This window comes from Ursus maritimus, unplaced genomic scaffold (genome assembly GCF_017311325.1).
Source record: "Ursus maritimus isolate PB19 unplaced genomic scaffold, ASM1731132v1 scaffold_2, whole genome shotgun sequence".
Classification (NCBI taxonomy): Eukaryota; Metazoa; Chordata; class Mammalia; order Carnivora; family Ursidae; genus Ursus; species Ursus maritimus.
The window spans coordinates 8498528-8523145 of record NW_024424452.1 but is presented as its reverse complement, the minus strand read 5'-3'; the positions used below and the strand labels follow the sequence as shown (position 1 = coordinate 8523145).

The 24618-nt window shown below is 49.2% G+C and overlaps 1 protein-coding gene and 1 long non-coding RNA gene across 2 annotated transcripts in view; one reads left to right on the top strand and one right to left on the bottom strand.

Moving 5' to 3' along the window:
* The window catches only part of CUX1 (cut like homeobox 1), a 357827-nt gene that overhangs the window by 152960 nt on the left and 180249 nt on the right, over positions 1-24618 (bottom strand). Inside the window, 1 exon segment of the mRNA XM_040634894.1 lies at positions 11473-11551. Within this exon segment, the coding sequence (XP_040490828.1) occupies positions 11473-11551 (79 nt within the window).
* On the top strand, positions 2289-4517 carry LOC121103744. The gene is made up of 2 exons (XR_005835973.1): positions 2289-3277; positions 3980-4517. It is a non-coding gene; the product is annotated as an uncharacterized LOC121103744 (long non-coding RNA).

Sequence of the window (24618 nt, the reverse complement as noted above, 5' to 3'; positions counted from 1 at the left end):
GCTTGTACGCTGAAAACTGTAAGATACTGCTGAGGGAAATTACAAAAGACTTAAATAAATAGACCATGTTTGAATTGAAAGTTGTTGATTTTCCTCAGATTATCTATAGAGCAACCCTGATTAAATTCCTAGGAGACACATTTGTAAAAACTGACAAGTTAAATCTACAATTTATATTGAAGTTCGACTAACCATAAACAACTTTGAGAAAGAAGACCAGGGACGCCGAGGTGGCTCAGTCAGTTAAGCGTCTGCCTTTGGCTCAGGTCATGATCCCAGGATCCTGGGATCGAGTCCCGCATCGGGCTCCTTGCTCAGGGGGGAGCCTGCTTCTCCCTCTGCCTGCTGCTCCCCCTGCTTGTGCTCTCTTTCTGACAAATAAATAAAATCTTAAAAAAAAAAAAAAAAAGACCAAAGATAAAGGACTTATATTACCTGATTAGACTGACTGTAAAACTACAGTAACCAAGACAGTGTGACAGTAACATAAAGAAAGACACAAAGAACAATGAAACAAAATAGACAATCCTTGTTGTTTATATATCTATATATATAAAGAGGGTCTAGAAAAAATCTCACATACATAATGTCCATTAATTTTCAATGAAACTTGACCCTAACATAAAAATCAACTCAGAATGTATTATAAGCCTAGAGTTAAGAGATAAAAAAAAAACAACTATACTTCACTCAAAAAAAATGAGAAAAAAAATTATAATCTAGGCAATAATTTCTTAGAACATAAAAAGAACCAAAAGCATAATAATTAGAATAACTTGGGCTTTATTAAAATAAAACCTTATCCCCATATGGGGAGAAAATATTTGCAATGCATATATTTGACAGAGGACTTGTCTCCAGAATATATAAAATATTTACAACTCAGTAATATGACGATCCATTTTTTAATGGGCAAAAGATTTAAAACCCTTTATAAGTGAAGATCTAAGAATGACCAAAAGGCATATGAAAAAATAGTAAGCATCATCAGTCATCAGGAAAATGCAAATTAAAAACACAACAAAACAGGCTACACACTCCCTAGAATGTCTAATGTTGAAGAAACTGACAATACCAACTGATGGAGGGATGTGGAGCCACCGGAACACCCACTGGTTTCTTGCTGGGGGATAAAATGACACAACTACTTTGAAAAAACAGCTTGGCAGTTTCTTATCAAACTAACCACATGCCTACCCTATGTCTCAGCAATTCTAGTCCTAGGTATGTATGTATGTATTTAAAAGACTTCATTTATTTATGAGAGAGAGAGACAGAATGACCATGAGCAGGGAGAGGGAGCAGACTCCCTGTTGAGCAGAGAGCCTGACCTGGGGCTCAATCCCAGACCCCGGGATCACGTCCTGAGCTGAAGGCATGTACTTAACCAATTGAGCCACCCAGGCACCCCTAGTCCTAGGTATTTAAAACGTATGTCCACATAACAACTGTTCATGAATGCTTATAGTGGGTTAATCACAACAGCCTCATGCTGGAAACAATACAAATGTCCATCAGCAGGTGGACGGATAAGCACGTTATTATATTCCACACAGGGGAATACCAGTCCACACTGAAAAGGAAAGGACTATGTTACAGATGAATGACACAGATAAATCCCCAACACACCACGCTGAGGGGAGGAAGTCAGACACATAAGAGAACATACCAGAACATACCATTTCCCTTTATGTGAAACGCCAGAAATGATGAATCTAATCGAAAGTGACAGAAAGCAGATCAGTGGTTGCTGGGGTCTGGGATCACCAGGGAAATCGGAGGTGATGGAAATGTTCCATATCCTGATTGTGAGGGTGGCCGCACTATCAAATTGTACACTTAAGATGGGTGTGTTTTATTGTATGCAAATTATGCCTCTATCAAGTTGACCTTAAAATATGATTTTTTGTGTGACAGCAAAAGGTTTTTTATAGTGCTGATAAAATATAAATTTGAACTTCAAATTATCACTTTTATTTTTCATCACATCCTTTTAATTCCATTTTTAACATATGACTTATAATGTATTTAATACATTCCTGTAATTACACATGTCTATCATTTAAATAAGTAAATACATAAGCATATGCTGGGGTTATGAATTCAAGACTTGGGGTACATGAACAAAAGTAGTTTGGAGACCACTGATTTAGACCCATCCAGCTGCCATGCAAAGGATGAATGGAAGAAGGGAGCGGAAAAGGGGCGCCCCAGTGGGGCAAGAGGTCATGGTGGCCTGGATGACGCTGGTGGTCGCATTTGGGAGCATAACACACATTGGAAGTCACTTAGGGAGAGAATGTAAATGCAAAAATGAAAAGGCTAAGCAGAGTCTGGGATCTGCCCGCATGCAGAGTCCCGCAAGGAAGAGGCAGCTGAGGCGTCGGGGAAGGAGGAGCGTAGCAGGTACGGGGTGGGGGTGGGGTTGGCAGGCATAACTGACTCTTGGGTGTTTTGCTGTCATGGGGAGTAGAGAACTGGCCATGGCTGGCAGATGTCACCCTCCTCTGATCACGTGTACTTTCTCAGCATGGTGCGAGGTGTACGGAGATCAGGGTGGAAAGAAGGTATGAAACAGAACACGGATGGGGAACAGGAGGATAAAGTTGGGGCCAGTCTGTGCTCTTTAGACTTAAAGCGAACTGACACACCCTGGTCTTCCTCTCGCTTTGGATTCTCTGGGTCACTATAAAGGAAACGTTAGTATGCTCTGATAAAACTCAACAGTCTTGGTGGGGGACATTCTAGAAGGAGGAGGATGCTGCTGGACTTCATGGAGAGCGGTAGAGGTTGGGCAGCAGGGCTTCCGATTCGCTGGGGCCCAGGTGTGCTGGGGAGGGTGTGGACAGGGTGATGGCGAGCTGCCTCTCCAGAGACACCACGGGGACTGGAAGGAATGATCTTGCTAAAAGCAAGCCCACGTCTGTGCAGAGAGCTCTGCGGGCAGCGGGGCCATCCCCCGCCATCGGAGGGTGAATGTGCCCCTTGTGAGTGCCATCCTTGCGATGACATCACAGCGCGGCAGACGCTACTTTGCGCCGGGGCACTCTAGGCTAATGTAATCATACGATTACATAATTAACCCAGCTGTCTCATTAAGAAAATCAACTGGAATTCAGGGCATAATTAGTCATACAGCAATTAGCATGCTGATGAGCAACTGATGAAAAGCTGTCTAGATATCAAGTGTGCCAGGACCACCCCGGTTACGGCAAAGGGGGGAAGAGGCGACACACCTCCCCACGCAAGCGAAGCCAGGATCCCCAAGTCCCGGCTGGTGAGTTCCCGCACCGTGTCGAGGGACCGAGAAGCAGATCGGCAGGGAGAGCCCAGAGGAGGGGAGGCAGCCCGCGAACGTGGCGGCCAGTGCTCAGACGCCCATCTTGTCACATTTGCCTTTTCTTTAAAATGTAGCAATTCCTCAGCCAGCAACCGTCGGTGTGCAAAACAGAGAGGCTCACCGGGCCCCAAATTTGTTTGAAGCTGGTCAAGGAGGTTAGAGAAGCTAACTCCCTGTCTGGTTTACAGTAACCCCAGTGTTGGGCCGGGCGACTGTCCCTTGGCCTCTAGTCCCCAGGCTGCTTCGGGACCAGCTCTGGCCCAGCGGAGACAGGAGGGCATCTGCAAACCACAGCCTTCCTATCTCGGCCCCACTTGCTCGTCTGTCCCATTAGGGTGCTGGCTGGTGGCTGATTCTTGTGTGTGAATGAAAATGTTTTATGAAGGTAGACTGAAAATGTGCAAAGGGGATCCTGAGGTTACAGAGTTCTCTCTGGAGGGGCCTGGGCACGGGCTTGGCTGCCAACACCAGGAGATCTAGAATACATGGACTGGAGTAGCCTCACAGGATCAGGCTGGAGCGGCCACATCCCTACAGTCTTAAAAAATGCCACCAAGGAGCATGTCCTTCTCAACCTTGACACGAGACACAAGGGGTGTTTCTAACTAAAGCCTCAGATTTCGTTTCTTTTTTTTCCAGGAGTCTTGCTATTGGGATCCTTGAGTTGGGGACAGGCAGGGAAGGAGGAAGAACAGAAGTAACAGTATTTTCCAGTTTTAAGTGATGGTGTGTCCTCACTCGAAACCAGCATGTCGGGCACAAAGGCCTGGATGATTGTTGTCTTCTTATGGGGAAGCATTAAAAAGCAGTTCTCAAAGACGATGACGTTCCACTTCATTTCTGGATCCTCAAAGGCCACGCCGCTGGGGATGTTTCCCAGGGCAGGTTTTCCCAAATGCAAATTACAACCTCCCGGAGGAGCACCTGGGAGCAGGGGCATTTTCGAGGGGTTCTGAATATGGAGTGGCCTCCCTTTGCTAGCTCGCCTTTAAGACTTCTGCAAACGAACACCTCGACTTACACCTGCAGGCCAGTTATTCCACGGAAATAAAGTGAGGGCGGGCGGTCGTGAAACATGGAGTTCTAGCAGTGTTTCATGAGTCAATGAATATTTTATACCACTGGTAATGTGCTTCCTCAGATTTAAATCTTAAAATAAACCCTTCCAGGCACTGCCTTTGTGTTTGAAGGGTTTGTGTCTGTAGGACCTAAACCACATCTTAGCAAGGAGTGAAAGATGATTCTCCGTCGGGGGGCCGCGGACAGAGGCAAGAAGGCAATGGGAGCTGGTAGACGGAGGTTCTTCTGAAGAATCTATACCCAAAGCAGAGAGGCTCTGTAGCCGCCGGAGCACAGGTGGGAGCTCCACCCCCTTGTCTCTTTTTCTCCTTCTTAAACTTCAAAAAAACACCATTACCAAGACGTTTCTGGGACAGAAAAGTCACAGTTGTGCTTTACACAAATTGGTAAGTGTCTCGCAAATACTCAGTGACTAGTGCTTCAATTCTGATCTGTAATCCATTAATAAGGGCTATTCAGAAATGAAGGTCGTGATTATTTTCCTGATTTAAGCTCTCCCCCCACCTCAGTTGTACAGATAAATACATGCTCATTGTAAAAAAAAAAAAAAATCTGGGAAGTATCAAGAAGAGAAAGTCACCCACGCAAGGTGAATTCCTGCAGATTATGCACACCGTCATAATTCTGCTCAGAATACAGTAACATTCCAGCTCTGCAAGAGCCTTTTTAAGAGGTCATTCTAGAATATTTCCAGCTATCGGAGAGGTTCACACTTTAAGAGCAGAGATATTTATTTCTCCTTTGGCCGCAGTTAGGGATGGAGGCTGCCTGGTTAGCCTGTTTAACTGCGGGAATATTTTCTCGAAGGCTGTGTCGTCTCGCACCACGCAGAAAGGAACCACCCGGGGGCGGGCAAGGGCCAAGGCTCGATCGCACTTGTACCTGGGAGCTCTAGGGACCGGCACAAAAGGCACTTGCCAGGAGGCGCTGGCCGAGGGAACGTGTTATAGGGCTTCTGACACAGCACACCTCGAACCTTTGCTTGCACACTCAGGGTCAGTGCTGTGGATGGATATTCACTGAACGTGGCTCTCACCCACGAATACGGATGCCCATGCAGGACGCTGGCCTCCTGGGCGAACCGGCCGCAGAGGGACTCCCCCTGGGGGGGGGGGGCTCGCCCGGGTGTCCTCACCAAGTCATGCTGTTGGCGGGTGGCCTAATGCTCCTCTTCAAGGGGCTCATCGTCAGCAAGTAATAAATACAAATCCCCAGCAGAGGTGTATTAAAATAAAAATACTTAAAATATGTCCAAGGCGAAGCTACCCCTACAGGTTGAGCGTAAGCATTAGGATAAAAAAAAATCTATCTCTGATGAAACTGACAGATGAAGCCATCTCGACTAATGTAGTAAAATCCTAACTTATCTATGAATCGAAATGTAAAACCGCTCTCCTATTGCCATGACACTGACAATAAAGGCAAAGGCCATTTTCAATTAGAACAATGATTAGAGGCGATAATAGAAATCAGGAAGAGGTTAATCCTCTAAACCATCTGTTGGTCTTCCTTTTAAGATTTATTCATTTATTTTTTTTTTTTTAAGATTTTATTTATTTATTCGACAGAGATAGAGACAGCCAGCGAGAGAGGGAACACAAGCAGGGGGAGTGGGAGAGGAAGAAGCAGGCTCATAGCGGAGGAGCCTGATGTGGGGCTCGATCCCAGAACGCCGGGATCACGCCCTGAGCCGAAGGCAGACGCCTAACCGTTGTGCCACCCAGGCGCCCCTATTCATTTATTTTAGAGAGAAAGAGGGTGGGGGGGGGCAGAGGGAGAGGGAGAGAGAAATCTCAAGCAGAATCCCCGCTGAGCACGGAGCCCGACGCTGATCTTACAACCCTGAGATCGTGACTTGAGCCAAAATCAAGAGTAGGACACTTAACCGACTGAGCCACCCAGGAGCCCCTGTTGGTCTTCCTTTTAATTAAAAAAACAGAGGGAACCATGTAAACAAGTCCTGAAGGAAGTGACGCTGGGTTCACCATGTCCTGGTGAGGGCTGTCCCAGTCACCTTCCCCAATCATCTACCCTATCTCCTTCATGCAGCTGAAATCTGTCCATTTCTCTCTAATTTTAGTCCCACCACCCAAAACCAAATGATCTCAACTCTCCCTCCCCATGTCCCCTTGGGACACCTTTCCAATCTGTTGTCCCAACTGCAGTCAGGATGACATTTTTTATTATGCCCATCTGATAGCGTCATTTCCCTGCTTATAAGCCATCCTTAGTTTTTGTCTGTTAGATGAAGTCCAGAATCCTTCACACAACCTACCAGGCCCCTGCCTGCCTTTGCGGCTAGGTGACCACAAGGGCGTGTGCCCCTTCCTCGGGCAAAACTATTAGCAGCACCCCCTTGACCAGTAACAGGGTTTTGGTTTAGACGATATCGTATTTGGCCCCTCTTGTCACGGCCCTGGGCGGCTGCTGGGGCCCTGCCCAGTCCTTTCTGGTCTACACTCTCATGCCTGACGGGCGCTGCCTCCAAGATACTTGTCATACCTACACTTTAATTACTATGTGTGCGCTGACTTTTAACGCCCACATTCCCACAGCCCTCTGAAGTCCGGGAAAACAAGCAGCTATCTGGCTGATTTGCTCCCAGCTCTAGCCCTGGAGCTCAGCATGGTTCCTGGGACACAGGGAGGGGACAGCTTCTGAGGAGCTCACCAACTAATCCCAGGGAGGGTGGGGTCATGCTGCGGCTAAAGTAAGCTGGGTAGTTCTGATAAAAAGCATCTGTTTTTTAAAATAAAGATTTTATTAACTTATTTGTCAGAGAGAGACACACACACAGAGGGAACACAAATTGGGGCGGGGGGTGAGAGAGGGAGAAGCAGGCTCCCTGCCGAGCAGGGAGCCCAACGTGGGGCTCAATCCCAGGACCCTGGGATCATGACCCGAGCTGAAGGCAGATGCTTAATGACTGAGCCACCCAGGTGCCCCCTGATAAAAAGCACCTTAAAATACTCTCAAAATGGACCACAGAATGAAGAACAATCTGGTGGCAAATGAGGAAGAAGGTAAATATGGGGGTCTTAATTATTTTAACTGTTGTCATCAGGACAATTCTGTACCTAAATACTTACGTCTAATACGAAGGCGCTTTGGCGGAGAGAAATATCATTATTTGGGATTTGGGATGTGGAAGATGAACGAGGAGGAGGAGCCAGGGCTCCAGTGTTTCTTCTCCCCCAGAGCTGAGTCACACCAGTGCAGTAAAGGAGGGCAGGAGGGGAATTGGGGGTGGGGGACAGGGTGTGCAAAGTCCTGGACACCAGCAGGACAGCTGTCACACCGAGCACAGATTCTGCACATCAGTCCCCCTGAATCGCGTGTGCCACTTTGGTAAACCCAGAGCGCCAAGTGTCCTATAACCATCTATAGGGGCAGGTGTGTCTTTACAGGAGGACACGGAAGCACAAGGAGACCCCAGACGGCTATTCCACGGCTGTACCGCAGTGCACGATATGCTCTGTTCTCTCGCAATTCGGGTTGCTAGAACGCTCGAGAGTGCTCTCCCTGGGTGCCAGGGTCAACCTCGGGAGCGTGGCCCAATGTGAACAATTAAAGACTGCACAACCTCAGAAAGCATTTTCAAGAAATAAGGTGATCCTTTCATTTATTCATTCAACCAGTATTTACGGAGTTTCTGCTAGTGGCAGGCATTGGGGGAGACAGTAGGGAAATGAGGAGGGACAAGACCACATTGTCCCATCTCCCTGCTGGGCCAGAAAGGAAAACAGCGGAGTATCAATAGTTATGAGAGGCAAACACAGGGTGCTGGGAATGGGCGTGTGTGTTAGAAGGGCATACTTAAGCTAGACCTGGGAGGCCAGGTAGGAGTGTTTCAAATTCATCTGGAGGAGTAAGGTATCAGCTGAGAGGGGGCCTGGCCTGCCTGCAGGGTGTAGACATGAGAGGGGTGGCCTGAACTACTAAGTGGAGAGCAGAAGCTGGGATGGAGAGAAGTGGATGGAATCGAGAACATTCTGGAGGCAGAATGGCCAGGATGTGGTGACCCCGCACTCCGGCATGAGCAGCTCGGTTGAAGGTGGTGCTGCTTGCTGAGCGAGGCAAAGCAAGAAGCCGGTTTCCTCCAGACACACTGGGTGGTTTTGGGATGCCCATCTGTCATCCCAGTGGGCATGCCTGGGAGTTACTGGATCCGCAAGGTGACACTCGGAGGAGCCAGAACCGAGCCGGGATGGAGCTTTAAGAGCCACTGGCATGCCCCCTGCTGAGTTCTGCTGCTGAGGACTCTGGGGTGGCTCTGGGATGATGCACCCCTTGGGTCATGCGACATATCACAAATGTGGTACGCCAGGCCCTGCTCCAAGTCCCAGGCACAGAGTGATAAAGGAAAGCTGTCCTCAGGGAGCTTTCATTCCACTAGGACCAGCAGGTGAAAAACAAGAAAAGACACAAATAAAATTCCGATTGGGGCAGGGGGCGGCGGGTAGCGGGGGCACACCTGGGTGGCTCCGTCAGTGGATCTTGTGACTCTTGGTTTCGGCTCAGGTCATGATCTCAGGGCCATGAATTCTCCCCCTTTGCTCTTCCCCCTGCTAACTCCCTTTCTCTCGCAAATACATAAACAGAATCTTAAAAAAATAAAAAAAATGTCCGGATGGGGGACAGTGGGGGTTGGTTCTGTCAGATTTCTGGGCCAGCCTCCTTAGTCGGTGGGGCTTTGCCTCCGCCTCTTCCTGGAGCCAGCTGGTCAGCTCTTCCTGGGCTCCTGGAGCTGGGCCATATGACACATAGCCGAAATACCCATCCCATTATTCCCGAGAGCTTCCTGGACTCTACTGATGCAGTGTAAGTTGCTGTTTCTTACAACTAGAACTTAACACCCCCCGCCAATGTTTCTGGGTTCGGCTGGATCGCAGCCTAAAGTACACAGACAGTTAAGGCACCCTGACCCCCCCAACTGCATGACTGTCAGTAAATGTAATGCTATTGACCAGACCCTTCCTGTAAGGCTGAGCCGCAGGATTACTTCATCTGAGCAATAAGGAGACTTCAAAACACAGGTAGAGTGCTCCAAGCTCCATTCCTGNCAAGGAACTTGTTAGATCCGTCAGACTACAGCGTTAGTAAGAAAGAAATACCTAGGAGGTAAGTAACAGTGATCTACGGGGCATGCAGATGTACTTTGACTGACTTTTACTCTAACAGCAAACATCAAACATCATTTGCTCCTACCACCTTAAACTGAAACTACAAGCTTGAATTCTCCAGCCGAAAATGGTAATTATGAAGAATATCACCGATACGGGAAAAATGCTGATGGTATAAAAATAAGTGTAAAAAGGAGAATATAAATATATACCCATGCTATGATCAAAATTCTATAAAAATTATAGGTCTATGAGTGAGGCCTGCTCAGGCAAACAGGAGTGTTGATTTAAAAACTGTGTCTTCTTCTTCGATGGGAAATTAAGATGGAGAACAACTGCAGAGACAGAAAGCCAGTAACTTGTTCAAGTGACTGCCCAGCTGAGAAACTTCACTAAGGGGAGACCCAGGTACAAATGGACATTTTAAAAGAGAGGGTAGGTTATTTAGAAAACAGCAGCTAAAGGCTCCTCGGGTCTTTGGCAAAGACAAAACAAGCCTGTCCCCTTTCAACTAAGTCACCCACGTGAAACTTGCAAAGGAAAACTCAAGTAGGCCCACCAAGCTGCCGTATCCTGAGAAATACTGCACATCAGGAATCAAATGATCCAATTACTGTGAAGAAGCCTCCTCGTGAGCCTTGTTAAGTGTGTTCAGAGAACCCCTAGGTGGATACAAACTCTTGCAGAAAATCAAAAGGCTAGAATTTGGAACCAAGGGCTGGCTATGCTCCCAAGACAGTGAAGTTAGAAGAAAGAAAACCATTCTCATCACTAGGCTGTTCCCCTACCTTATTCCATTTTCCAGATGAGAAAGCTGAGGTCCAGAGAAGAAAAGGAATATGACCAAGACCTCACAACAGGCCCTGGCAGAAGAATCTGTATCTCCCTCCTCTCTGTCCAAAGTGCTTTCCACCACCCCTATCTTGGTTTGGCCTCCATTAACTCCCACTCCCAGAGGGGACAGCAGAGCCTAGTGAACCTGAACTGGAATACAAGTACAGACACCAAGGAGATCTGTTTCTGCTCTGTTTTGTTAAAGGCAGCTCTAGTAATGCCAGTAATGTTCAGATGATTACTAAGAGCGAGTGAGCAATTCCAATGGGTGGGGAGGGGAGGGTGGTGGTAATTTGGCTTCCTTGGTCTGCAGAGGAGGACGTTCAAACTACTTTCCTAATTTTCTGGTCTGAGTCTTTCCAGGACTGAGCTGGGACCCATGTGATCATGTCCATCACCTCTCCCTGGATTCTAGGTGACTGGAACACCCAGGAAAAGAGCGCCAATGGGGCCAGTGGCTCAAGGTGCTCTAAATTCTGCCTCAATTTTCTAAAATAAGGAATGGAAAGCCATTACCTCTCTGAATGCTCAGCAAGCATTATTAAAACGTTAACTCTTTAGTTCCTTTAAAAGAAGAAACAACCCGACTATGTAGTAAACAGGCTACTTCTTGCCCTTGGCTATAATCCTTAAGTGAAAGACTTGGCCAGAGGGTACTAACTCCCTGGATGACCTGGAAGGGAGGAGGCGTTCAAGGGGCCCTATTAAGGCCATTCCTGAATGTGGAACTGGTCAGCCCAGAACCGTGAACATTCACGATGTCTACATGGCACACACATGGGTTCTGTTTCTTCTCTGTGAAATGTGCAGCACTGTATACCGAAGCTAAAGGCAGCCCCAGAGATGGGAGTTTCTGTATTTACAAAGGCACCAACTGGAAGTTATATGATTAACTTCAGCAAATACGCATCTGATTTCCGTACCCATCCAAAGTCTGGGTTTGGGAGAATCCAGATTCCCAGAATTCCCCGTTTCCGGGGGATCTGCCATTGCTGGTATAATTCCCTTAGGGAAGCTGAGAAGAATAAGCCCGGGACCCACCAACTCACCGACACACAACGCCCACTGGCGGCCTATGTAAGTGTGTGGGCTTACCTGGAACATCGATCAATCTTTTGTAGACATTCAAGAAGGCTGCCTCAGCTTCTTTGCTTCTTTTACTCAGTGCATCAATCTGAAAGGCAACAGAAGAAGGAAAAGAAAAACAAAGAGCTCAAAATTTGTCAAGAGGTAATGGAGAAATCATCACACCTCTAGTGAGTTCCCATGGCAAACAGAAGTCTGATTTCTTCATGAAAATGCTGGACAGCTGGGCCTTCCTCTCCAGGTAAATGGCTGCAAACACACAAAGGGGCGACCATCCACGTGGACCTAGTTGGTGAGGGTGACGAGGCAGGAGCAGTGCTGTGCAGCCATTTGCAACACTAGGTCCCACTGCCCAGCTGAGAAAACAGTCCCTCTCCTTCCTCTGCCAGAGTTTACTAAGAGTTGGCCATATGCCAGACATGGCGCCAGAGGCAGGGGGCAGCGCGACAGCTCCAGGAGGGGAAACAGGTATGCAAACAAGGGACTAAATCCCAGTTGAGGAAAGCAGAGCCACGGGGACACCGAGAAAGGGTCACCAAGCAGGCAAGTGGGTGACATTTGAGCGGAGGCTGTTAGAGTTCACTAGGTGGGAAGGAGAGACATTGCATGAAAGGGGAGGAGCGCGTTCAAACACCCGGAGCAAAGATCTTCCATCTGGGGGCTCAGAGATCCTAGTTAAGAATCTGATGAAAGCCAAGGGCCCGCCTCCTAAAAATACATGCATGCACAGTAATGTGCCCTACTTAGGACATTCACAGGTCCTCTTGTGTTCTTCCCATGGGCTCCAGGTTAAGAACCCATGGATGGGGCTATCACAACACACCAGGGAACATGGGTCTCTGCTGGGGTGGGAATGGGGATACGTGGGTGATGAGACCGGGGTGGTGAGCAGGGATCAGACCACGAAGGGCCCGCAGTGCATGTAGGACGGGACATTCAGGGGCAGCAGGGATTGAGGAAAAGAGGCCAATCGGGGAGAAGGGGGTCAAACTGAGCTGATAGGAGGCACAGAAGAACGAGGCAAGTCAAGGACGGCACCCAGGTTTCTAGCTCAGGTGCCGGGCTAGTGACGGTGGCCAGGAGCGGTGTGTCCCATGAACTCACCCAGGCGGGCTAGCGTAAAGTCTCTTCATCAACGAAAGGGGACACGTGAAACTCTTATGTAGGCCAGACACACATCCAAAGAGCCCGATTGCCGGATGAACTTGGTACATACTTTGGTCATGTAACACACTTGTTGAGGCGTCTGATCGCCTTTTACACCTGAGGCACACAAGACGCTACATGCACCGAGTTCCTATTGGCTCAAGAAAAGGACACTAAATTACATATTCCTTCTGTCCCCTCACAGAATTACACTGTCTCCAATGTTATTAAAGAGGCAAAAGGATGTGGCTTAATTATAGGGTCCCTCATGGGAGCCAACCAACAATTTGTTCAGGGCTGAGGGAGGCCACCTGATGAAGGATAGGAAGACGCTGGGGAGTGGGACCCAAGGGCTGGCGGGGGCCAGGTCTCAGGAAATCCAACGCAGAGCTAACCAGCATTTCCAGTTTCTAACCAGTTGTGCTCCAAAATTCCCATTTGAAGTTAGTTGTTTGGAACTCAGATAACATTTTCCTCCCATAAAATAAGACTGTGATTTGTTTTTGTTCTTGTTTTTTTAGGTGCTGGGGAAGTGTTCAGAATAATCCCCCAAGGACGACTTAAAAATGACAAGACAGTTCTCTCTGTTTTCACAATAAAATGGTATTTTCCCCCCTCCGAGTATTAGCAACTCAGGCTCATTGCATAATTAGAAAAATACCAAAAAAAAAGAAAAAAAAAGGAAAATAAAAATTCTAACTCTGCCACTCTCCAGTAGAAGTCATCCTCTGTCTTGTTTCTAGTTCCCTTGAATTTTTTTTTTTTAATTAAAAAAAATACATAGAGTTGAATGAAATGTAGTCACACAGGCAAACTATAGAGACAGGAAGTAGGTTAGTGGTTGTCTGGGGCTAGAGAGGATGGGCGGGGTTTGCAGGATCCTGCTTAGGGGTGCAGGGTTGCTTTTTGGGGTGATGAGACGTTCTATGGTGGATTGTGTTAATGGTCACACAGCTTTGTGACTATACCGAAAGTCCATGGGCTGTAGACTTGAAATGGGTGAATTATACGGTATGTGAATTATATCTGAATAAAGCTGTTGGAAATGTGTGTATCTGAAATTAAACCATATGTAAAATTTCGGATTGTGCTATCATTATGTGTAAATCTTTTCCAGTCTCTATTGCAAAATTTGGAAAATGTCTTAACAGTATTATTTCATCTGCGTCTAAACCCCCGGTGTGTAAATGTTTTGAGTAAAAGTGGATTTGCCGTTACCTTCGGATGTCTGGCACACTCCCTAAGCTCTGGGTCTTTCTGTTCCCTCTGGGGAGCAGAGCAACGTGCTCATGGGGAATGGAGCTGTGGCCCAGGAGGCAGGCCAGATGCCTTGGCTGCTCCTTGCAGCTCTTGACTCGATAGCAGCTTCTCTACTCAGCTCAGGACCTGCGACGGGAGGGTCCCTGGCTTTCCGGGTGTTCTGACCAAGTGTACAAAGGGTAGCTGCTTCTGTGGTGGACAAAGGATGGGATCCAGAAAGATCCTGTCTCTCCTGCTGGAGCTGTCGATGGGGAGGGGGACATGGGGGTTGGTAATTTACACAGCACTCTTGGAGACTGTTATGGGTTGAACTGGGTCCCCTCAAAAGAGGTTGAAATCCTGGTCCCCAACACCTATCGATGTGATCTTATTTGCAAATAAGGCCTTTGCAGGTGAGCCAGTTAAGATGAGGTTATTAGAGTGGGTCCTAATCCAATGTGACCCTGTCCTTATCAAAAGGGGAACTCTGGACACAGACACGGTGAAACACCCAGGGAGGACCCCTGTGAGCACAAAGGCAGAGCCTGGGGCGGGACATCTACAGACCAAGGAGCACCAGCAAACCACCGGAAGCCATCTCCCTCACGGCCTCACAGCCTCAGACGGAACTGATACTGTCCACACCTCGATCTTGGCCTTCTCGTCCCCAGAACCGTAAGAAATAAATGTCGTTTATGTGGCTCAGTGTGCGGTACTTGGTACGGCAGCTCCGACAGGCTAACTCAGGCCGTGATTCTGAGCTCCCTTCCTGCCCGTCCCCTTGCCACGAATGCAGAATTCAAAGCCAGTCCTGAGAGAACAAGGTCAGGCTCATGAGCTTCATTAATTCATGAAGCGATTGGACCACAAGGTTTGTTAAGAGAGGCGATGAGTACTCCACGTGGGCTTGAGTTTGTACTCAATGAGGTCCCCGACCAAGCCTCATTGTAAGACTTCCAAACCTGGAAGGATTTGTGGATTCTGGGCATTTTGAGACTTTCTATTCTCATGCACTCTTTTGATGCCCCTATGGTCAGCACCCTCAGCCAAGACCAGGCCTTGGAGTCTGAGCTGTGGTCGATCCTCTCCCTGTCCCAGCTCCGTGTTTCCTGGGGCGGGCTTCCCCTGGCTATCTCGTGCTCCTGCTTCCTTGACTACGCGTTGCTCGAATCTCTGCTGCTGAACACCTATCCACGCTCGAAGAGGACTTGGGTGCCGGTTCCCTCGGCCGGCAGGCCTCTGAGCTTGGAAGGAGGAAGGGGGGCCCTGGAGCTAGGCTGGCCAGCCTTATCTGTACAAGGGGGTAACGGCGCCCACCTCCCGGGGCTGGGCGGGTAGAGGAGGTCACGTGGGTAGGGTGCTCACGGAAGGGCTGGCTACCTGACAGTCACATTGTCACCTTCAACAGCTTTCCTGGGCGTGTCCATGCAGTTAGAGCCCGGAAGCAGGGCCGCGCCTGTCCCCCTCTAGCATTCTGTGACTACACCCTCCAACCGCCCACACCTATCTGCGACAGGTGCTCAGCTGCGAGCGCTGCCTGCCTTTGCAACCGTGAGCCAGGTCTCAGCCTGGCAGCCCCGAGAACCGGTCTGAGGTAAGGTCCTGAGGTGCAGATGGTCGAAGCAGGACCTGGGGTAGACACTCTGACTACTTCATGTGCAAAGACAGACCGAGGTAGAGAGTCTGTCTGCCATCCCCACCCTCTTAAAGCCATCGTGAGCGAGGGGAAGGACAGGGGCGGCGGCACTGGGGCAGAGCTGGGGAAGCTCTGGGTGCACTCAGGCCCCGGCCCTGGGGAAAACCTGTTCTGCTCCAGGGATCAGCTTCACCTCCCGCCACACCCGGTTACTCCCTGTTCCCTGCACACAAGAGCAATTTCCCCGCAGCCTGGAAGGCGCCTCCTTGGAATGTTCCTCTGATCCTTCAGGCTCAGCGGGCCCATCTCCCCAGCACCTGCGGGCCACTCCCATCGCCCCACGGGATCAGCCCGAGGCTCCAGGACTGCAGACGAGGCTCCCTCAGGAGACCCTGGGTTCCCTGAAAGCCCACACTACGCCTTCTGTCTCACTGCCTTTCCTCCCAAGAACACAGGAGGTGGTAAGACCTTTTCACTTTGCCTCCATCGATCAAGTTTTACCTGCAGAAGTGAGCTGCTGGTTAAGGGATCCGGTTTTAAATCTTTATGAAAATGCTTAATATGTAAAGAGTTCTTTGTCTGGGAAGTATGGTTCCTGTACTGATGTGATGACAGCCACTTGGCTGGAGCCAGCGCACCGGAAGTATCTTTTCCCACAGCACGCACCCAACAGCGCTCCCCAGCCGCCCCCCTGCAGTGAGCTGGGCGTCCCCACCAGCAGGAAGCCGGTGGCTGCTCTGCGAGTCTCCCTGACCCAATGGTTACCCTCCCAGCAACACCATTTTGACCACGCTGAGTCTGGCTTTTCTGTACTCAGAAATAAAATGGATAGAAAAAGGTAGTTTATTCTAAAGTGAAAAATCAGGGGGCGCCTGGCTGGCTCAGTCGGTGGAGCGTGCGACTCCCGATCTTGAGGTTGTCAAGTTCGAGTCCCACACTGGATGCAGAGATTGCTTAAAAATAAAATCTTTGTAAGCAAAAAACAAAAACAAAAGCAAAACAGCCCCCCCAACTATACATTTGCAACAAGCGATAGTTGCTAACAGTAGCATGCACACTCAGAGGCCAGGTTTGGAGACGAGTTCACGGAAATCAGCAGTAAGACCCCCGAGATCGTGAAAGGGTTGAACAGGTGCCTGGCAGTGTGGGCACCGGCAGAACCACACCGTGGGGTTCCAGGAGTCATGTGGAATTGCGACTTGTCACTGCTGATCACTGTCCCCCCGCCCTGTGGGGCGGACTGCACACCTCTGCCAGTGCCACGTGACTGGTGGGGGACCAGCACCTTCTACGCGGGGGCTTTCCCACCCCACTGACGTCAGGTGTGACCACATGAGCTGCTTTGGCCAATGCAACCTAAGTGACAGTGCCACATGCCATGCGGGAGTTTAAGATTTCAAAGCGATCACGTGGTTCGGCCACCACGTTCTTTTCTTCCGCAGGGAGGCCGGCGTGACCCGACAGGAGCTGCTACTTCTACTGGGATCTCTGAAAGAAGACCCCTCAGTGTCCCAGGACCAACACAGTCAGCCCACAACTAAAATGTCATATGGGCGAGAAGTAATCTTTTGTTACCACGGGGCACTGAGATTTGGGGCTGCTTGTTACAGCTGCATGATCTAGTAAGCTGTCTGTTACAAGTCCTAGCGTGGTTATACCGCTAAGATAGCACAGAGTAAAAATAAGGAAATCGGCAACCCACATGGTGTGGGCCAAAGGACTTGTTTACTATTCTTGCCACGGGCAGGGCAGAGGGAAGGTGGGATGATAAAGTAGAAAGGGCACAGGACTTGAAACCAGAAAACTAGATTTACATGACAGGGCTCCATCGCACAACTGGAAATATTAAGCCAGCTTCGTACCCTCCGCCTCTTTGAATTTTATTCTCTATGCCTAGGGGAAGGGAACGACCAGAACGTCTGCCTTATAGAAGCCTTGGAGAATCGGATGAGACTGCAAATCTAACAGTGTGGGGCTATTCACAAGCTAGTTTTTGGTGTTGGTGATAATTACTGACCCATGATGTACTTAGAAGATGAAACATCACACAAATATCATCTAAATTACGTGTCAATTTTCAGAAGTGTTAGTTTTTGTACAAACCGCCACGCCACTTTTAAAAGTATTAACCCCCTTCCAACAGTCCCATAAACAGCACTCATGGGGGCGGGGGGCCCTGTAACTTTTGAGGGCCATGGTCCTGTCTTAAAGTGACATTCCCTGCGAAAGTCCCTCACCCACCTGTAACTTGAACCATTAATGGGTTTGAGGCTTTGGGGGCTGTTACTCGAGTTTTCAAGAGGACTCCCCTGTTTTCTGCAGAGGAAGGAAATGTGGGAGAACGAGCACAAGCCTGAATTTGAACTTGAAGATGCTTTGCGTAGGACGGAAGAAAGGACAGAACAGTGTGATATTTAGAGATGTGTAAATCCTCCTTGACCACTAGCCTTGACCACCGATCAATCAAGAAGTCTTGATCGTTTGGCCTCAGAAATCGATTTCAGGATTATAATCTCTTTCCTTCCTTTGATGCTTTCACCTTAATTGACGTCCTCCCATGACTTCCAGTTCAGACACTGTCGGCCAGTACCCAGCAGGTCTCTGTAACTGGCTTCTCCTTGAAACGGAGCGTGATGTGTCCTCCACAGCGGCCCTGGGTCGCTGTCCCAGCACCCAGAGAAAACATGTGGCTCCTCTGGCCTAACGGCTTCTCCTCACTCCCACACTACCATCCACACTCCTCAGGCTGAGGTCCCAGAACCCCTTCCCCACGTGGCCCTTGATTTACACTAACTTCACCTCCCACCAAATCCCACCACTGACCAGGTTTGTCCACACCAAGCCTCGGTTCCCTCAACAGGCCACGCCCCTTCATGCCTCTGGGTCTTTATATGCTAGGTTCTCTGCCTGGAATGCTCTTCACCCTGGGCACAGGGGAACCCTGCCAGCCCTCCTTCACGAGTCAGTCTAGGTGATGGCTCCTGTGTGGTGTCCTCCTGATTTCCCCGGGCACCACTGGTCACTCGATCCTTATGCCACCTGAGCTCTTTGTAAATCCCTCTCTGCCCACTTCCCACGACACGTGATGATGACTCACGTGCACGAGCTTCCTCTCCACCACCCTGTGGTCTATCCCACGACAGAGGCAGTGGCACCTTCCGCTCTTTACCCCAGCATCCGGGGCCTAACAGACACAGGAGGCTGTCCGGGAAGTACCTCTGAGTGAATGCGGGTAGGTTCCAGGCCGAGAAGGCTGCACGGACTCAGAACTCTTGGAACTCACTGCTGAACTCCCCGGCATCAGTTACTTTGCAGAATCGGAGCGGAGAAGGCGGTTTCCTATAATTAAGAGCTTCCAGGAGGCTTTTACTAGCTCCCATTTAGTCTAGGCTAAAAAGTGGGAAGCGTGAGAGCCAAGCTCGGGCCTAGTTTAGGGAAGAGCAAACTTCCTCGTCAGAACAAGAGAACACAGGGAGGCGGTGGCAGAGGAAGTGAGGGTGGGGGGTGGGTTGGGGTTGGAGATGAAATAGCCAGGTGATATTGTCTCTAAAGTGGAGAAAATAAGACCTCTTCAAGGGCTTTTGATGAGTATTACGAAGGAATGTGTCTGTAACTGGGCCGAGCACCTGGGAGGCCCAGAACACTCTGTAGCTACAATCATTTGACCGTGAACATCCTGCTTGTATACTGGTGGCCCCGGAACCTCCCCGAGGGTGGCCTCGGTCTGGGTGCCACGACTGTTGCACACTCAGCTCACAGTGATGAGGATGCTATTCCTTGTAGTGAGCAGACTGCTGCCCAGCTCGGCCACCCCCACGCGCCACACACGGGCGCCTTGTCATGCCAGCTGTGACACACAGACACAGACAATGGTGTGGACTTTATACTCAGGGATCACCAAAAAAAATATGAAAGACACTGGTCTTGCCGCTCACCCAGTGTTGTATATTCTGAAATGCAAGAGGCTCATCTTTCCAGGGAGCCAGCTGGGCCTCACCAAGCACAGGTGGCAGGGAGGGCAGTGCCACACGGGGCCAAGGGCCTGGATACGGTGTCAGAACAGGGTCGAGTCCCGGCTCCAGCAGGAACACAGGTGCACTACGCCAGCCCTTGACTTAACCTCTGTGCCTCAGTTTCCTTGTCTGCAAAGTGGGGAGAATGAATCTTGGTTGCTGTGAATGGTGACGGAGCCCCCAGATTGGCAATACCACTTCTCAGATGCGGAAACTGACCAGGTCCAGAGCTGGGCCCCTAGAGAGAACCCCACCAAGGATACAATGACAGCCCAGCACTGGGCCTGGGGCTGCACAGTCAGTGGAAAGACTGTGTGCTTGGCGGGAACAGAGACTCGGGTCTAAAGGCAGCCCTGGGGCATGCTTGCTGGATGATCCGGAGGTGGGTTCCTTAAACTGTTTACGCCTCGGTCTCTGCATCCGTCTAGTGAATAACTCCCTCCTTGCTGAACCGTGACAATGAACCGTGAGAATCTCCCTCATGTAGTAGCTGGTGCAGTCTGGAGGGTACACAGTCTGGGAAAACATCAGTAACCTTTCTAGAACAAATCCAAATGCAGCATTCTCTTCCCAGTGCCCCAGAGACTGTCCTCTGATTCAAGTCTTGGGGACACACAGACACTTAAACAACATCTAAGATTCCACGGTGGCAACGGCCCGCTCATGAACAACACACTAGTCTGCACCCCGGGAACGTGCAAGCTAATGATTCAGAAATAAACACGGACCGTTAACAGAATTTTCAAATCGATGTGCTCCGCTGGACTACAGGCTAGTAAGGCCCAGCAAGAGCTGCAGGGGTGAGACACGGGTCTGTCTCACGCTGCGTCTTTCAAGAGCAAAACACGACTGGTGGAGCCGCGTGGCCCGCCGGAAGCCAACAGAAAACGACCAAGATCCCGTCCGAAACAGACGCGTACGTGGCCACAGCTCTGGAATTCTAACGTTAATTGAACACAGCCACGTAAAAGGAAGGCATGTGTTTTCTGGAGTGAGATCACAGTGGCAGAGACCGCGTTTGCTGTGAGCCTCATGGGAGACGCAAAAGGACCCCGGGGAGCCCCTCTTCCAGCATCCTGGTCGCCCTTGGAGCAATGCGGAGGGAGGAGAGGCTGGGAACATGTGTGGGAGCCCAGCTGCCACCACCAGCTTTCTTTCTCAAGGTCACATTCCATCACAACTTCCAACTCGCAGACGGAGTCCAGTGAGGGAGAATCACATCCGCGATGTTCCCCCTCGCAGAGAACACAATGAGACCAACTGGAAACCTCTACGCGGCTTGAAGCAGGATGAACAAATCCCACAGGGCGGTTTCGGTTGGTTATGAAGGCAATGCAGTGTAGACGTGGGTAACGACACAGTTGCTTCTTATATAACCCGATGGAATATTACTCAACTACCTGGCCCCCCACTGCCCGCCTTGACTGAGTATCTAAGAGAAGAAAACTGGAGAAGTCCAGAGAAGATAGTGCCGTGAAGGACGAGCGGGGAAATAAAGATGTGGGACCACGAAGAGAACTGTGGCAGAGGACAGCGTGAGAAATAGTGTGAAGACCGTGAAAGCAGTAACTAGCATCTCTATCTTCCTTTACCGTCGGCCACGCACATCTGACGTTCTGGCTGTCACCACGGATCGGGAGGGCTGCAGTGGGGAAGAAGGATTAGCAATCCTCTCTCTCCCCAGAGCGTAAAACCAGAACCAACAGGTAGAAGCTACGAGGCAGATCACAGCTTCCCAGTGGGTGGACCGTGCAGGCCGCCTTTCTTGCTTACTGGTTTGTCCATTCTTTTACTCGGTCAATCGAATCATTTAAGGGGTGGCTAAAATGTGCCAAGCGGTGTGCTACCCTATCGTCTGGGGCCAGAACCGGCCACCCCCCCACCAACAAATCTCACAGGAAAATCACAGCGGGGCTGTGAAGGACGATGAATGTCTACCTGATTTTTTTTCCTTTTATTTTCTTATCTGAGGTTTCTGAAACACAGTTTTTGTGAACAGATAATATATGTACATAGCAAAACAAAAATCTTAGAGGTATAAAAACATACAGAGTGTTCAGCAAGGTTGTATAATACAAGATCAATACGCAAAAATCAATTGTCTTTCTAGATACACTAGCCATAAACCATCTAAAAGTGAGACTCCAAAATGTTCATGGATCGGGAGACTTAATATCGCTAAGATGGCAAAGTCCCAAATCCATCTACAGATTCAGCACAGTGCCTGTCAACATCTCAGCTGGCTTAGCTGCAGAAACTGGGGAGTTGATCCTTACGATCTGTACTGAAATGCAAGGGATCCCAAACAGCCACAACAATCTTGAAAAAGAAAAACAAAGGTGGGGGACTCGCACTTGCCAATTTCAAAACTTACTGCACGGACATATGGACAGACATTCAGTTAGATCAGTGGAACAGACTTAAGAGTCTAGAAATAAACTCTCGCATTACAGTTAACTGACTTTTGACATGCGTGAAAACACAATTCAGTGGAGAAAGAACTGTCTTTCAACAGACAAGGCAAGGACAACTGAATATCCATGTGCCACAGAATGCAGCTGGACCCCTACCTCACACTGTGCACAGAAATTAACTCAAAATGAACCAGAGACCAAAAGGTAAGAGCTAACACTAGAAAACCCTTAAAAGGAAACACAACTATAAATCTTTGTGACCTGAGATATAACACCAACAGCACAAACAATAAAAGAAAAATAGGTAAATTGGATTTCATCAAATTTAAAACTTGGGTGTTACAAAGGACACTATCAAGAAAATGAAAAGACGGGGCGCCTGGGTGGCGCAGCAGTTAAGCGTCTGCCTTCGGCTCAGGGCGTGATCCTGGCGTTCTGGGATCAAGCCCCACATCAGGCTCTTCCACTATGAGCCTGCTTCTTCCTCTCCCACTCCCCCTGCTTGTGTTCCCTCTCTCGCTGGCTGTCTCTATCTCTGTCGAATAAATAAATAAAATCTTAAAAAAAAAAAAAAAAGAAAATGAAAAGACAACCCACAGAATGGGAGAACATTTTTGCAGACCATGTATCTGATGAGGGATTAGTATACAGAATATATAAAGATCGCTCACAACTCAACGATAAAAAGACAAACAACTGAATTTAAAAATAGACGAAACATCTATCTGAATAGACATTTCTCCAAAGATCTACAAATGGAAAGATGCTCAACATCAGTAGTCATTAGGGAAATGCAAATCAAAGCCACCCGGAAACACTGCTTCGTATCCACTAGGCTGTAGTGGTTAAGTGTTAGGGAGGATGGAGAGAAATTGGAACCCTCATACACTGCTGATGGAAACATAAAATGAGGCCCTTTGGAAAACAGCATGGCAATTCCTCAAAATGTTAAACCCCGAGGTACCATATCAGCCAGCAATTCCACTCCTAGGTACACATCTAAGAAAAATGTAAACGTGTATCTGTGCAAATACCTGGGTATGAATGTTCGCAGCAGCACTACTCACAACAGCTGAAAGGCAGCAGAAGCCCAAATGGCCACCAACTGACAATGGATAAATAAAATGTGGCCCAGCCATACAACGGATTATTATTCAGCCACAGAAAGGAATGAAGTGCTGATATATGCTACGACACAGATACATCGTGAAAACATGAGGTAGGTGAAAGAAGCCAGCCACAAAAGACCACACAGGGTGTGATTTCATTGATACGAAATGCTGAGAATGGCCAACCCTGTAGAGACAGAAAGGAAGTCCATTAGTGGTTGTCGGGGGGCAGGAGGTGGGGAGGGGGGAGAATGGGGAGTGACTGCGAATGAGTACACGGTTTCTTTTTCGGGTGATGAGAATGTTCTGGAATCAGACAGCGGTGATGGTGGCACAACTCTGCGAACAGACGAACAACCACCTACCTAATCGTAAAAAGAAAACAGAAATAGCAACAACAAAAAGTATAAGAATACAATGAAAAGTAGGTCTCCCATCCATCCACGTCCACCTTCACCCAGCTGCCTGACTGACAGGCAAAGATTCTCTTGTGCACCTTTCCAGAAATACATTGTGCATTACAAGCGTCTGTACACACACACCATCTTCCTTTTTTAAAAAATGCAAATGGTAGGAGTGGCGCCTGCATGGCACAGTCGGGCGTTGGACTCTCGGTTTCGGCTCCGGTCCTGAGCTTGGGTTGTGGGCTCTCTGTGCTCAGCAGGGAGTCTGCTGGGGATTCTCTCTCCTTCTCCTGCCCCTCCCGCTTGTGATGGATCGACCTCTCTCTCAAAATGAATGAACGAATGAATGAATGAATGAATGCAAATGGTAGAACAGAATATTACACATACAGCTCTGCACCTCGTGTTTTGCACACTTAGGTAAGTTTTGAGGACGATGATGAGCTTCCTTCATGGTGGGAGGGAGGGGCCTGCGTGGGGAAGGGGAGCCTATGCAAAGACAGGGCACGTGCTGCCGAGAGGTGTGGGGGCCTGCTGGGCCTGGAGCCCGAGCGGCTTGGAGCGAGGCCCGGCTCTATGCTGAGAGGTTGGGGATGTCAATCAGGAAGTGACAGGAAGTGAAGGGACCACACTGGATGGGAAGGCAACTCAGGGTGGGGTGGAGGGGAGAAGAGGTGGAGGTGTTGGGAAGGTGGGAGCCAAAGCGAGTGAGGTGAGGGAAGCAGAATCCCAGGGTCTACTGGCAGACGTGGGTCCCCTCAGAGTCCCGCCAGGGTGACTGGGGCTGGTCATCTCCCCTGAGATGGGAGACGTGGAGAGGCGTGTGTGTGGGTGTTTGTGTGGAGGGTGTAAGTCTGTGACAGATCACAGGGGAGCTCCCGGCCCGATGTTGAGAGAGGCCCAGGCCAAAGACCACGATTTGGAGCCATCAGCCCCTAGATGGCCAGACGAGGTTAACCAGGGATGGGACGGATGTGCAGTGAGGGCCCCAGAAGGCTGAGGCTGAATCTTGGGGGCACAGTGGTATTCAGCAGATGGAAGGATCTGGAGAATGCTATGATCAGTAACCAGATCTCGCATCCGTGGGGCAGATTTCCCACAGTACAGATGAGGCACAGAGAAGCTGAAAGGACCCATTCAAGGTCACACTGGTAAAAGATGATGTCAGGAGTCAAATCCAGATGAGTCTGATTC